Below are 14,819 nucleotides of genomic sequence, written 5' to 3'. Positions count from 1 at the left end.
CGGCGGCCGGCAAAACCACGCTTTGTGACTGACCCTCTGCGAGCAGGTCTGCAGCAGGATCGTATACACTGCCTGCCTGTCTGATTGGGCAAGTGTATAGGTGCAAAACATTGATGTTCCATTACATGGGTTTTTCCATAGCGTATACCCCTAATTATGTTTTTTAAATGGGCTTTTAGTATTAATAATGAAAAAAAAAATGAATAATGGAAAGCAGACTTGCAGCAAATGTACTGTTTTATTTTTGTTTAAACACACACAGCTATTAGTGTTACTGTAATACTGTAAAACAACAGAGAAGAACCCAAACCCTGTTCTTGTCACTTACTGTATGAACCGACAGCAAACTGGACTAACACCAATTTTCCAGAACTTCAAAGGGTTAAACTGGTTACACAGTTGAGTGTTCTGGCCGTCAGCCCATATTCCCCATACACACTGCCTGATATGCGCTGATGTGAGTGATAGGTCAGTCCTATCCACTGAATCAGATGACATATCGCTCAGTGTGTACCCAGCTTTACCACAAATTATTTCAAATAAAACATATTTTTACCAAGCAGCCCTGTCAGAACTGTCCTCGGTACACCATACCACATCTATGCCAGTGTCTAGCACACTCACCTGCTCCCAGTCGTCAGTACCGAGTCATGGAACACTGTAGCGTTTATAGGGGTGCGCAGTCCCTGATATAAAATGATTCAGCTACAGTAGATGGGGAAGGGGAACAGATGTTGGGTAACAATTCAGTTTAATGTAGTTACTTCTAATGTCTTTGTTTCTTAATCCTAACCAACCCCTAAAGCATACGCAGCCCCTCCCCCACACTGTCAGACACCCGACCATATAACACTGTATGAGGCACTGAATGCCTCGCCCTCATTTTCTCCTCTCGCGGTGGGTGGGCGGTTTGTGCAGAGAGCCTTTAATAGGATTTTTGTCTGCTGTCGGATTTGGCTGAATCCGTTTTTCAATATTTCAAACTTTTTTAATTATGTTCCTATTAACTTGAATACAAAACAGTATAATTATCACTCCAACATTACCATATAACGCAGAGAACACAATAACAGCTGAATATGAGTAATAAAAGCACATGCTGTACTGTACTTGGTGCATCGGCCAGGCAGATGAATCATCTATGACGTGGTGCTCAGGAGGGGAAAGGAACCATTATATGTTATAATGTCTTATATACTCTGAACCTGACCAATAACACATCAGCAATGACCTCTCCCTGCACAGCGCACAGTGACTAATGACTCTGACAGAGGAGACTGGTCACTAGGACGCATTGCATATTGTGTCAGTAAATGTCTCCTTTATTATGTTGAATATCGCTGTCCATGTCCTTTATTCTTGGTTCCCTTGTGTGAGGTATTGCTGGTGAGAGACTTCACAGGATTAGGTGCAGGCTGTCCGGCTGTGGGAAGAAGAGGGAGAGCAGTATAAGTAGCTGTAGCAGAGCTGGACACTGACTGTCCATATAAGTTGTCATATACTCACAATGAGGGGTGTATAGAGTGTATATGTAACCCCCCCCCCTTCCCTTCGCCCCCGGTACGTGGTAGGCAAATATGCCTGCATTGTCGCAGTTAATATATTTTGCACACTTACTCTGCTGCGGCTGGTTGTGGGTGAGGAACAGGCACCAGTGGGTCCCTGAATACTCAGGAGTTTAATTAGATGCACGTTGTGGTAGTAGACTACAAGTGCCAGCGCAGGAAGAATTGGGCGCCAGGCCATCTGATCAAGAACAGCGCACACATTTTATTTACAATACTAAAAAAAAAAGTATAATAGTGGGATTAACATTTGCATACTTCCTCATCTCCTCCAGCACACTAATCGTATCAGTTACATCACATTACATGAAGATACCTCTTCCAATACAGAACTTCATTGCAGCAGCATCAATGGTGAACATCAGTACATATCAGTATATCCTGGGACCAGTAGTGCTACAGCAGCAAACTGTAACTCTCTTCAGTGTGTTTTCCCCCTTATTCACTGGGGATTCTCACAGCCTATCTAAACAGGATACAACAAGGACTCTAGTCTAGTTGATGGAGGATTTAAACGTGCCGCGTGGCTTACAACCACTCACCCTGATACATCCTCTCCCGAGACTCACACCTGGCGTCATTCTTCTAGGGTACCCCTAAAGGTGGGGATCCCCCTTTGTTCCTTTCACTGGACTCTGGATACTGCTGCTCTCACACTGCGGTCTCTCTCTCTTACTGAAGCTGCAGTCTCCCATATTACACTGCAGATATGGGCTCTCCCTCTCTTCATAGCAACACCCACACGCTGCTCTTCTCTCCATCATGCCAGGGACTGCAGAACCCACTTTCCCCTGTTCCACGGTCCCAGCACTGGCTTTCCTCCTGCTCATGTGCCCTTCACATCTGTTTGTCTCACTTCATGACCTCCCCCCTACATGCAGAAGAAAACTGTCTGAGACCAGGAACTCCCCCACTCAGTGATAAGACTGATTGGCTTTAAAACTTTTTCAGTATCTGTTAACCCCTGCAGTTCCAGTGTGCCACAGTATGAGTAATAGGGGTGACGCACACAGGCTTCTGGCTGCGCTCGTACCATAGTGAACGTACTAGCTAGAATGCTCGGCTTAATCCATATTTATATTTTATGTCCTACATTTGGATTGATGAGGAGAACACTCCAGCATCCCTATAGGCATCTTATTATTTTATTCATTATGGCACATGAGCACTTTGGGAGTGAATTTAGAGATTTAAAAGTCTGACGCAAAGATTCTACACTAGAGGGCGCCATTGTCTCCATTTTTTTCTAAAACGTACAAAAAGTACAAGTTCTGCAACGCGCTGGGTCCAGCCAGAAAGCCACCACAGACCTTTTGAATATGCCTCGATAAAAAATATCACAACAAATCAGGCATTTGCATATTTGAGATGCCGATGCATTTCACTGTGTGCGCACTTGCAGTGTGGCTCCTGCGCGTGAGCACACTGCACAAGGGCTTCAGCATGCAACCACATCGCAGATGCATCTCATACTAAATTAGGCCCTAAATCCCATCTCCACCCAATACTGATGCCACGGAGGGGTGCACCAATCTCCATTCAAAATGCACTGAACTCCTTGTATCGCATTGTATAAGTCATGGGGTGTAAACTATTATTGGATGAAGTAGGGGCAAATAAAAACTACACCATTAAAGTCAGATAAGGATCCCCAAGCCCTCAAATCCCCCTTGATCTCAGCTGATGACAGAACATTGTCACATAGGGACCTAACTACTGCCCGTTCCAATTTTCTGCAAAATACTTTCCTCACCTCCTCCTTATTCATCATCAAGCTCCTTCTTAGACTTATGGGTAATAGAAAAACATCAGACAGGGGGGAGGGGGGGGTGCTCCCCCCCCCCCTTGGTTTCCCCCCAGTACACTAAAAAATTACCTGTAACCATACCTGAACCTATCTGGTAATAAAATTTCAGAGAATTAGTCACATGCGTTTGCAAAGACATGTTTAGCTGCTGAGCCGTGCCAAGGCTTCTCCAATGTCAGCAGTCCTAACACTACATAATAGCAGTGCCCACATAGGGCCATGTGATTTGTCACAGTAGGCCTCATGATAAAGGAAAACAGGTCTGCAAATTTTCCACCAAGTATTTTTGGATGGACCCCAGGATGACTGCCCCTAAGCACAGCTGCGTTGGCCCGCTGTACTCTCACCCCCAGTAATGAGGTTGTGGAAGACAGGGCTCTGATCACTATCCACAATGACTGTCCCTCTCTTGGCCAAACACCTTTCCTCTAGCTTAGCAAACTTAGCGTGCTGATCCCCTACAGTACTACTGAAGAACCATCTCTCCTGCTAGAATCACCCCCCAACAACAATAAGTCATCAATGCACTATAGTAACTTACCGTCCGCAGAATGAGGTGTCACCACACCGGGCGGTACAGATTCAGACATCAGACCCATCTCCTTCTGATGGACTGTCCTCTAACCATTGCTGGGACGATTCTGCTGTAACAGTAAGAACAGTAGCATCAGTGACAGCGGCACCCGCAGCGGCCCTAAACCCCAGAGGCGCTAAACTCATTTCTGATCACTGCAATGGAGGCCATAGAAAATCATGTGTATCGTCTTTATCTGTAGAAGAATCGGCTAAGGTCTGTCCTGTCTCCGACAAGTACAACGGTGAGACAGACCACCCAAAGAGGACAACCACTGCGCATTGTTAAGTGTAGTGGGGGCAGGTTGAGGTGACATGACAAATATGGGGTGCGGTTACTAGTTGTATATAAGCCCTATGTCTACAAAGCGGACCATCCACACCGATGTGGGAAGACAACCTAGACCCAGAGGACTGTGCACACTGTGGCCTAGTGTCAGCTTGGGACTGATGACCTACAGGTACAGTTAGTGGCGTCACATGTCATACTCACACTCATGGTAATGGGCACAAAGGCCATATGTCCTGACCAGGCAAAACACAGAAAAACATTCTTTGAGGCACAAACATTGCAGATATAAGAGGAAAGGACCAGACCCGGTATATCCCAACCACTGGAGGCACCTACTCTTTTGATCTAGTTCCTATCACTCGCTAGCGTTGACAGACACTCATGCAGACAGGACATCACAGGCGGGAGTCTCACAGATGTCGGAAACAGAAACAGCTGTACCAGAGCAGCCTTCCCACTGGTGACCAAAGATCACACACGCTGATTAGTGGAATTCACATTTCTCTTACGGCCTAGACCTAGAGGATGCTGGGGTTCCATTTAGTACCATGGGGTATAGACTGGTCCCTTGGGAGCCATGGGCACTTTAAGAGTTTAATAGTGTGGGCTGGCTCCTCCCTCTATGCCCCTCCTACCAGACTCAGTTTAGAAATTGTGCCCGGTGGAGCCGGTCACAGCTAGGGGAGCTCCTAGGAGTTTTTCTAAGAGTATTAGGTACAGGGAGGGTGCTGGCAACAGCCCTCCTGTTTCGTGGGACTTAGGGGGGGAGTAGGATCCAACCCTAGAGGTTAATGGCTCCTATCTCTGCTGACAGGACACTGAGCTCCTGAGGGTGATGATCGCAAGCCCCCGAGGCGACCGCTCACTCCCGCAGCATGCCGCCGCCCCCTAACACCGCCAGAAGATAAGAGTGGTGAGTATGCCGCCGGGGACCCGGTAAGTGGGTCACCGGCAGGAATGGCGGCACAAGGGTGGGAGCGCAGCTCTGAGAGGCTGCGCTCCGGAGGGCTCAGAGGTACAGATGTGCGTCGCTGTGAGGGGCGCCTTGGGCCAGCGCAATACCCTAAAAACTGGTCACAAAAGCTATCAGGGATTTGTACTGCTGCTAGCTGCTTTTTACCTCAGGCCAGTATAATACAAGAAGTGCGGGAAGACGCGCCATTACAGGGGGCGGAGCTTCTCCTCAGAGCAGATCCAGCTTCTCACCAGCGCCATTTTCTCCATGCAGCAGCATCAAGAACGCTGACAGGGAGAGCTGCCCTCCACATAACTCCAGCTATCCTCTGAGGTACCAGGGTTATAGAAAGGGGGGGAGTGTATTATTATGCAGTTTATCCTATTACAGGTTATTCAGTCAGTGCCAGCCGGTTGTCATGATAACGGCCTCCGGGGGCGCTGTGTGGCTGGCTCCTTATTCTCTGTGACTCTCTGAAGGTATTCTGGGTGGAAACTGTTTCTGACATTTTCCTGTGTGTATGTAAACAAGTTACCATATTTATGGGACTCTGTCCTGAAATGCAGAATGTATATCTTCTCCTGGGGAGTCTATACCATGCCCAATGCTGTACAAATTCTCAGGCGTCTGTGACAGTTCCCCTGGGGTGCCCTCCATAAGGTGTACTTTGATTAATATATTTTATATATATACCATACTGGAATGAAACCGCAGTTTTGGGTAGTCTGGGGAGTAAAATCCCACAGCCGTGCCTCTCACCCCAATTACGTACCCTACAAGTGTACACTTGCCCATATACAGCATGACATATGAGGGCGGACAACATATGTTTGAGGCTATTAGGGATGAGGAATATTATTTCTGTATATATATATATCTTGACTTTGTTATTTACATACTTAAATGTCCCTGTGGCCTGTATTATGTTGGCCTCACTACACGAACTTTTCGTGATCGTATGGCCAACCACAGGTCATCCATCCACATAGCTATCCAGACTGGCCAAACCGATAAACCGGTGGCACGCCATTTTGTGGAAGCAAGACACCAGGTTGCTAGTCTGAAGTGTAAACTCATAGATTGGATCCCCCCAAATCCCGTCGGAGGTGATCGCACTTTAGCCCTCCGACAGCGGGAATGTTACTGGATCCATGCATTAGACACAGTATCACCTAGGGGTCTTAATGAAGCTAACCCCCTTAGCGTGTTCTTGTGAAAATGTATAACTATTGTTCATATAGGCTAGTAATTTGTACTAGTCCTACTTAACAAGGATTGAATAAAGGCTACCGATTATTATTAATATTGGGTAGATTACCTATTAGGGATACTGGGTGGCATTAAATATGTGCAGGTTACTTCTGGGTCTTATTTTCTATGAGCATTTTTTCATATATTCTTGCAAAGAATTTTTTCTCATATATAAAGAAAAATTTTTTTTCTCATGTATAATATTTCTTTATATGTATTCTTTATATGTATATTTTGTATGTGCTTATTATTAATTTTTGTATGTATGATACTTCTTTAGTATCAATTGTTTTCATATTTTTAGTGTTGTCATGTTTCATTTCCGTCGGTGTTTGACTCACTGGCCTCTTTTGGTACCAATCTTCATCACACTGACCATATTTTATTACACATCTAACCAGAGTGTGATTTTGGAGATATCACTTATCCATGCAGTGCACCATTTGGGTGATTACTTATAAAGTTTGGACTATTATATATCTCCATTAAATTAGTTTATCCTTAGAGCCCCTCTTATTATTAGAAGGACGATAATATCCACCAGCAGATCGTTTATTCAGTGTTTGCTAGAGCTTTACGTATCTCTTTTCTATTTAGCTCCTACACTTTTAGCATATTCACTCACTGGTTGATACGATTGTGTGCGCCTCTGCTGGCCGCTACTATAATAGGCATTCCACGCCTTACACTGGTGGAACGCATATTACGTACTTCCGTATTGTGGACCGCACGGAAGTATGCAGCGGCGGGACGGGCGGAGAGAATAGCATCGAGTTGCCCCTCGCTTGGACTCTACTGAGAGGAGGGTCCGATGCTGCCAATGCAGTGTCCCCTCCGCATGCATTTTTGTGAAATACAATGACTGTTAAACGACTCCTTACAATATTGATGGTCACTTCCGGCATCGGAGCACACTTCCGGTCCCGGGATGTTTAAATAGAGCCGTCTGACAGTGAACAGGCATGCAGCAGCATCCCTGACTAGTTCCTGTCAGATGTAAGTACTTTGTTTTTCTTGGCCCTAATAGATTGCTCTTTATGACATGTTTCTGGTTGCTTTAGTGAATTTCACTACTTTTACCTCTAGATGTCCTTTTGCTAGTCAGATAACCACTGACTTTGCACATTTATCAAGAAGTTGCTGCTATTCATCCTGACCGTCTAAGTCAGGTATTTAATCATTACATTGATTTTAATAGCATTTAGAGCATATCTAATAGCATATTTATGAGCATCCATTATCTATTGATTTTTTTGACAGACTCTGAATTGACTGAAGTTGTTTGCTTTTATTTGAGAGCGGTTAGATGCTAACTGGCTTATAAAGGTATTGTTTGATACTTATTTATACCTATGGGAGCATCCCACTCCCTCACCACCTTGGGTGATCACTGGTGAAGGTCATGTGGTTAGTTGATTGGTTCCATTGGGGGCCGGTGAGGCTAATCGTCTATAATTGCTATTACTGTTCATTTGCAGATAATTTTTTGATGAAATTGAACTGATAACATCAGAAATCACCTGTCTTGAGAAAGGCCTGTGATCAGACCGAAACGTCGACAATAAACTTGGTGATTCTAAATGAAATATTGATTCTAGCGATTGAATGTGAGAGTGCACCTCCAAAATTTTGGAACTTTTGCGATACATGTGTGGATCATTTTGGTCCATTGGGAGCACCCACCACTGAAGACACATTCATTATATCGGCGAGAGTGCAGGATCTCCAACAGGTATGTATATGTATATATATATATATATATATATATATATATATATATATATAAAAAAAGTCCTGTACTCGCATCATTTCTTCCAGGGTGGGTGCTATCCCAACAGAACGAAGTCCGCTGAATATATAGGTGTCCACGAAGGTGGCGGGCGCACTCTCACAAGTATACAGATTCTTTAGTGAATATCAACTGTTCTTTATTGTAGCCTCATAAATCGACGTTTTGATCCTTCCACAGGATCTTTTTCAAGAAAGGCAGTACGATATCATTTATTTCGTGATGCACAATCATTAAACAATGCCTAAAAAGAATACAAAAATAAGAAAAGACTCAGCCTCCCAGGCCCCATAATAATGGCAGAAAATCTATATAAACAGGGCTTCAATACCCCATTCACATAGTGACTGTAGTTTAGAATTAGTATAGTTTTTAATAAACACCATCAACCAAAGTGAAACTTATCACCAAAGCATTCAGAGAAACCACCTCAGTCCCTTTAGCAAAGTATACCAATCCACCATAACGTGCCTAATTGGACCATTTAACCCACTCATGGGAAGGATGTTATAAAAACTCTAAAAAACTAGAGATCACTTACTCAAAGGCTTAAAAAGGGGGCAGTATCCGGATCCAGAGGACTGCCAGCAACATGTGTGGTCCTATAGCAACTGCATGCATAATATAAGACTGTTAGACAACCAAAAGACTCTATAATTTCAAAAAAGATACTTGCAGTTCAAACTGGCTTTTACCTATAGAGATCACAATCTAGGTATAATGTATCCTGGGTTCATTGGTGTTCAATGCGGCTGATCGGCCCAACCTATTGGAACGATATTTACTATTCAAAATGTGCAAATCTCACAACTCAATACAAGTGATGCAGGAGAAAGTGCTTACCATATGTCAGAGCCGGCCATGTGTTCCCAGGAAACATGCTGAGAACAGCCATGTGTTAGGCGCCGGGGTCCGCTCGGCGGTGCGGCCCGGCGCCTAGCAACCAGGGACGCCGTGCGCGTTCAGCCGCCGGCTCCCTGGCAACGCTAGACGCCGGGCGCACTGAGCCGCTCTGACCTTAGCAACGGGGACGCCACGTTCAGCCGCGTTCCCCGTTGCTGGGTCTGTCTTGATTACCTTATTATGTGCTGGCCGTGCAGCATACAAGCTGCACGGCATTTCAGTAGATTACCCTGTCTGGATCTTGATTGGAGGGTTCCTGAATAAAGGCACCCTCAGGACTTCCTACAGACGCCGGTGATAGCTTCCTGTTTGCCTGTGTCTGCTACAGAGAGTTTCCAGTCCTGCTCAGTCCGGTTGTTCCTGTCCTCAGAGATCCTTACTCGGAAGTTTGTCATCTGTTCCTGGAGTCTGACCGAGCACCTTTAACATCTTGTGGTGTTCGTGAGTCGCGGCTCAGCCGTGTGTTGCGGCTTGTCCGCTTACTGCTTATTATTTAGTTTCTTGTGTTCTGGAGCTTTTGCGGAGGTTTCCGCTCCCACAGATCCACTCTGGTATCCAGCGGTGTTGGATAGGAGTAACGGATCAGGGGATCTTTGGTTGTCCTTTTCCCTGGCGGCTAGTCCGCACATACCTTTGGTTTAGTTAGTTAGCTTGTAACCCCTGGCCTGGTTGCTTAGTCAGAGGGCCCCTTGTTATCACCCTGTCTCGGATTTCCCCTTGTCTCCCATTAAGACCTGCGGGGGCATCGGGGTTGGGCAGACATAATCCGCCCTTCGAACGCGGCTGCCATGGGCTCAAGCAACCATAGTCTCGCAGGGGATTTCTGATAACACGGGCGAGACAACGGAGTTAGGGCGCCAGGGGTTACTAGGCTTTCCTGCTCCCACAACCAGCATATCTTCCTTGTACTCAGACCTCTGCCACAAGATCTCCTCTGGTCTGGAGTACAGGAATCATAACACCATGCCCCGGATGTATATATACGCCCTCGAACCGGAAGTGCGTCCCCACAGCCAAAAACTCCTCAATCAAATATATGCTTACAGTGTACATTAGCTTCCAGCACTAACCGTTTGTTTGTGATTAGGAAAGATGGATGCTGCACTCCACGGGGCGCTGGAGCCTCTATCAGCTCATACTCAGCAGCGTCTTGCGTTCCACTACCCGGAAGCGGGACGCGATGCGTTCCAAACACCGGAAGTGGACGCGGCTCGTCTCACACAGCTAGGCTATAGCAGCGTGTACTCACTGGTTAAATAAACTATGGGTCGCTATTAGGCTCAGGCTCATCTCATCCCCAAACGACCTTATACCGGCCCCGCCTACTCATTTCCATAGAGACATTAGGAAAAAATATGTGATAACGCTGTGATTCTCCATTATAATCATATATCGAGTTGACAACATGATCAACCCGGGTGACCTAAAGGGAACTTCGTGGCTCTAGACGTATACTCTGATGTAATACAATAATGACCTTTTGTTTAATTAGAAATCTTTAAATAGTTGAAGTAATTTAAAATCATGCCATCAGGGACCTGAGAGAATGGGCTAATAGACACAATCAAAATACATAAAAACAATACACACTTAACAGAAATCTCTACAAGAACACCCCATAGGGGTTATTTTCATTTAGTCCTCTTGGGGACACCGTATCCAAGTGGCTGATCCAAAAGCACTCCCTTTGTTTCAGCCTCTTGGTTCGGTCTCCACCAGTAACCATCGGGGGCACCCAATCGATGATTTTACACTTTAAACTGGCAACCTGATGACGGGCTTCAACAAAATGGCGAGCCACCGGCTTATCTGATTTACCGCTATTCAATGCCACATGTATAGATGAGCGGTGATTCGCCATTCGGTCCCTAAAATTACGGGTAGTTAACCCAACATAAAACAATCCACATGGGCATTTTAGAATGTAGATGACAAAATCTGATCTGCAGTGTAAATTATATTTAAGTTTAATGGTAGAACCCGTGTGAGGGTGGGAAAATGTTGGCCCCACCATCATCGAACGACACGTAGTAAAGCTCCCACAGGAGAAACAGCCCGGTTTTTGCTGCAGCACCTGGGTGGTAGACATAGGTGCATTAGGATATGATACGGGTCTCATGAGCATTTGCTAAAGGTTCGGACCTCTGCGGTAAGCCAACATTGGGGGGTCCATACGTGTAAATGGTAATGCTGGATCGGTGCTAACAATTGGCCAATGTTTCTTAAGTACCTTGTTGAGGTGCCCTGAGTGGTTGTCATAACGTGTCGCAAAGACTAAACGATTGTCCAGTCTGTCCTTATTCTTAGGCTTTGTCCCTGCAAAGATATCACGGGCTCTGGATAAACAGTGGGAGAGTGTCTTGTGGGTGTACCCGCGTTCCAGAAAACGCGCTTTAACCTCTTCAAGTTGAATTTCAGTGTTAGTTCTGTCTGAATTGATTCTTAGTACTCTTAGAAATTGGGACACTGGCAAATTCTCCTTTAATGCAGGAGGATGATGACTGGTGGCATGAAGCGTCAGATTTCTATCGGTGGGCTTTCTATAGACAGAGGTAACGAAAGTATCCCCAACCTTACTGATATGCACATCTAAAAAATGAATTTCAGAACAGGAAATGCTCGACGTAAACTTTATGGGACAATCCAACTGAATAAGATTATTAACCATGGTGTGAAACGATGACTCAGTATCGAGCCAAAGTAAAAAAACATCATCGATAAATCGACGATAAAATAAGATTTGATGACCATACTGTGGGAAGATCTGGGTTGTTTCGTAGTCCGTCATATATAGATTGGCATACGATGGGGCCAAATTTGACCCCATCGCCGTGCCAGCTAGTTGTATAAAGTACATGTCTTTATACAAAAAATGATTAAATCGTAGAACCAATTCCGTTATTTCAATAATACATTCTGTTGGTACTGTGCATGTGTGGTGAGACGTCAACGCAGCTCGCACTGTTTCCAGTCCACCGTCATGGGGAATGGCTGTATACAATGAATTCACATCCATTGTGGCCAAAAGACACGATGTGTGCTTACAGTCATTTTTCAATTGTTGAAGGAAGTCACCTGTGTCTTTTATATAGCTCATGCTTTCGACCACAATTGGCTGGAGAATACTATCTACAAATTTGGCCAACGATTGTAACAAAGAGCCTTCCGCCACTATGAAGGGTCGTCCAGGGGGTTGTACCAGAGTTTTATGAACCTTCGGTAGAGTATATAAGATCGGACACCGAGGATGCTCAACCGATAAGTAGGAGAATAATTCATCGTCAAACCATCCATTATTTCTCCTTCTTCTAAGACACTCGTCTATGGTACGTTTAATACCTGGTACAGGATTTGAATCAACTTGTTTATAGGTCTCCCGGTCAGCTAGCTGGCGCATGATCTCTCGATCATAATCCTGCCAGTCTTGAACAACCACCGCCCCGCCCTTATCGGCAGGGCGTATAACAATGCTGGAATCTGCTCTCAACTTAGTCAAAGATTTCCTTTCAGATTGAGATAAATTATCAAAGTGTCTAGGTGGAGAGAAATTACTGGTATCCCTCTGGACCACCCTCAGAAATGTTTTAAGACTGGCATTCTGTGTTGGTGGATCGAATGTTGAACTTTTTTTAAAAGGAGATGGTGTATTGTTACTAATTCTAAACTACAGTCACTATGTGAATGGGGTATTGAAGCCCTGTTTATAAAGATTTTCTGCCATTATTATGGGGCCTGGGAGGCTGAGTCTTTTCTTATTTTTGTATTCTTTTTAGGCATTGTTTAATTGTGCATCACGAAATAAATGATATCGTGTCACGATCCGGGTATCTGGACGCCATTACTTACCCTTCAGATGCCTCCTAAGGCGGGCTCAGCGTTCCAGGACCGGATTCCGCTGTTCCTGAGTTTCCACATGCAGAGTGGTCTTTTCATCAGCCGCGGCCTCCGCTGTGCCCGCGTGGTTAAATGTGCATCTATCAGCCTGGCGTCTCCTGTCTCCGGTGGCCGGCGCCGCCATTGCTGTTTCCCAGACCACATGGATTGCAAACCAAGCTTCCCTCCAAGTGTCTGCATGGGCGCAGCCATCTTGGATTCTGTCATCTGATCATTTCCACCAATCTGCTGTCTGTGTTGTTGATTTGCATAATTGCCTAGCCAACCCCTTCCTTGCTGCAGGTATAAGTAAGCTGTACCTGAGCAAGGAAGACGTCAGTGCTTTGGTTGTCAAACCTAGTTCCTGTTTGTCTCTCTTCTATGATTGTCTTCCAGGTTCCAGCTCCTGTCTCAAGACTTCCACCATAGAGACCCGCACCAGCATTCCACCTGCGGTGTAGCCTGACTCTCCAATCCATTGTGGATTCATCTGTTTCCAGCTACAACACTACCTGCTTCCAGCCTCAGCTTCCAGCAGAGTACAGCTTCCCTTAAAGGGCCGGTGTCCTTTCTACACTTTACCACTCTCCACCGGAATTATTATTTCTCCGCTCTCAAGTTCTACATTTCAGTTCACATTTCATCGCTCCCAAAGTTCATTTATTATTTAACTGGTTCCAGCCAGTATCCACTCCGTGCTAACAACAGTCTGGTTCCAGCCAGTATCCACAGCAGCTGTTTTACCTTCAGCAACCCAGCTCTTCCTGGAACACCAGCTGGTACAATCCTGGGTTATCTCCATTGCTACAGCCGGGCCTGGTAAGGACTTTCCATCTAGAAGATCATAAGAACTATCTCACACTACCAGTGCCCTGTGGCTCCTGCCATGCTGTAGTACTCAGGAACTGTATTTATTCTTTGCTGACTTTTACGTTTTCTTTTATTGCTGCTGTGATGCGGAGTTCTCATAATAAACATCATTGACTTTTATCTAAGTTGTCGTGGTCACGCCTTCGGGCAGTTATTATTCATGTTACTTACATGTCCAGGGGTCTGATACAACCTCCCAGGTTCCGGTACATCTCAGCCCCTACAACTGAGGCTGCCTCCCGTCAGCTCAGGCCCTCAGTTGTGACAGTAAGCACTGACCTAATGAATCCAGCCGGAGACCAGGATCAAGCGGCCAGGCCGATGCAAGAACTGGCAGCCCGACTAGAACATCAGGAGGCTGCACAGGGCCACATCATCCGCTGTCTCCAGGATCTCTCTACTCGGCTGGATGGGATTCAGACAACTCTCCGTGGATCAGGCGCGTCTGGTGCGTCAACCACAGTGACTCCAGCTATAACCCCACCCACCTTACCCATTTCTGCTCCACGTCTTCATCTTCCAACGCCAGCAAAATTTGACGGATCTCCAAGATTCTGCAGGGGATTTCTCAACCAGTGTGAGATTCAGTTTGAGCTACAACCTGGCAATTTTCCCAGTGACCGTACAAAAATTGCTTACATTATTTCTCTTCTCAGTGGCTCAGCCCTTGATTGGGCATCACCGTTATGGGAGAGGTCCGACACCCTGCTATCTTCTTACACTGCATTTGTGTCAACATTCAGGCGCATCTTCGACGAGCCAGGCAGGGTAACTTCAGCTTCGTCTGAGATTCTCCGTTTACGCCAGGAATCACGTACTGTAGGACAATATCTTATACAGTTCCAGATCCTGGCATCCGAACTGGCATGGAACGACGAGGCCCTGTATGCTGCATTCTGGCATGGTTTATCCGAGCGTATTAAAGATGAGTTAGCTACCAG

The 14,819-nt window shown here is 45.6% G+C and overlaps 1 protein-coding gene across 9 annotated transcripts in view; it reads right to left on the bottom strand.

The window, feature by feature from the left end:
• Positions 1–219: 219 nt before the first annotated feature.
• Positions 220–14,819, bottom strand: part of LOC134945852 (uncharacterized) — a 154,711-nt gene continuing 140,111 nt past the window's right edge. For 6 of the 9 annotated variants that reach the window (XM_063935385.1, XM_063935382.1, XM_063935386.1 and 3 more), the window contains 2 exons: positions 3,914–4,016; positions 220–1,423 (listed from right to left, as the gene is read on the bottom strand). In XM_063935385.1, coding sequence (XP_063791455.1) covers positions 3,993–4,016 — 24 coding nt within the window. In that variant the 3' untranslated portion in view covers positions 220–1,423; positions 3,914–3,992. The remainder of the gene's footprint in view (positions 1,424–3,913; positions 4,017–14,819) is intronic. The other 3 variants (XM_063935383.1, XM_063935387.1, XM_063935391.1) reach the window with 1 other exon arrangement.

This window comes from Pseudophryne corroboree, chromosome 7 (assembly GCF_028390025.1).
Source record: "Pseudophryne corroboree isolate aPseCor3 chromosome 7, aPseCor3.hap2, whole genome shotgun sequence".
Classification (NCBI taxonomy): Eukaryota; Metazoa; Chordata; class Amphibia; order Anura; family Myobatrachidae; genus Pseudophryne; species Pseudophryne corroboree.
The sequence above is the reverse complement of the archived record's forward strand: the minus strand, read 5'-3'. Positions and strand labels throughout refer to the sequence as shown.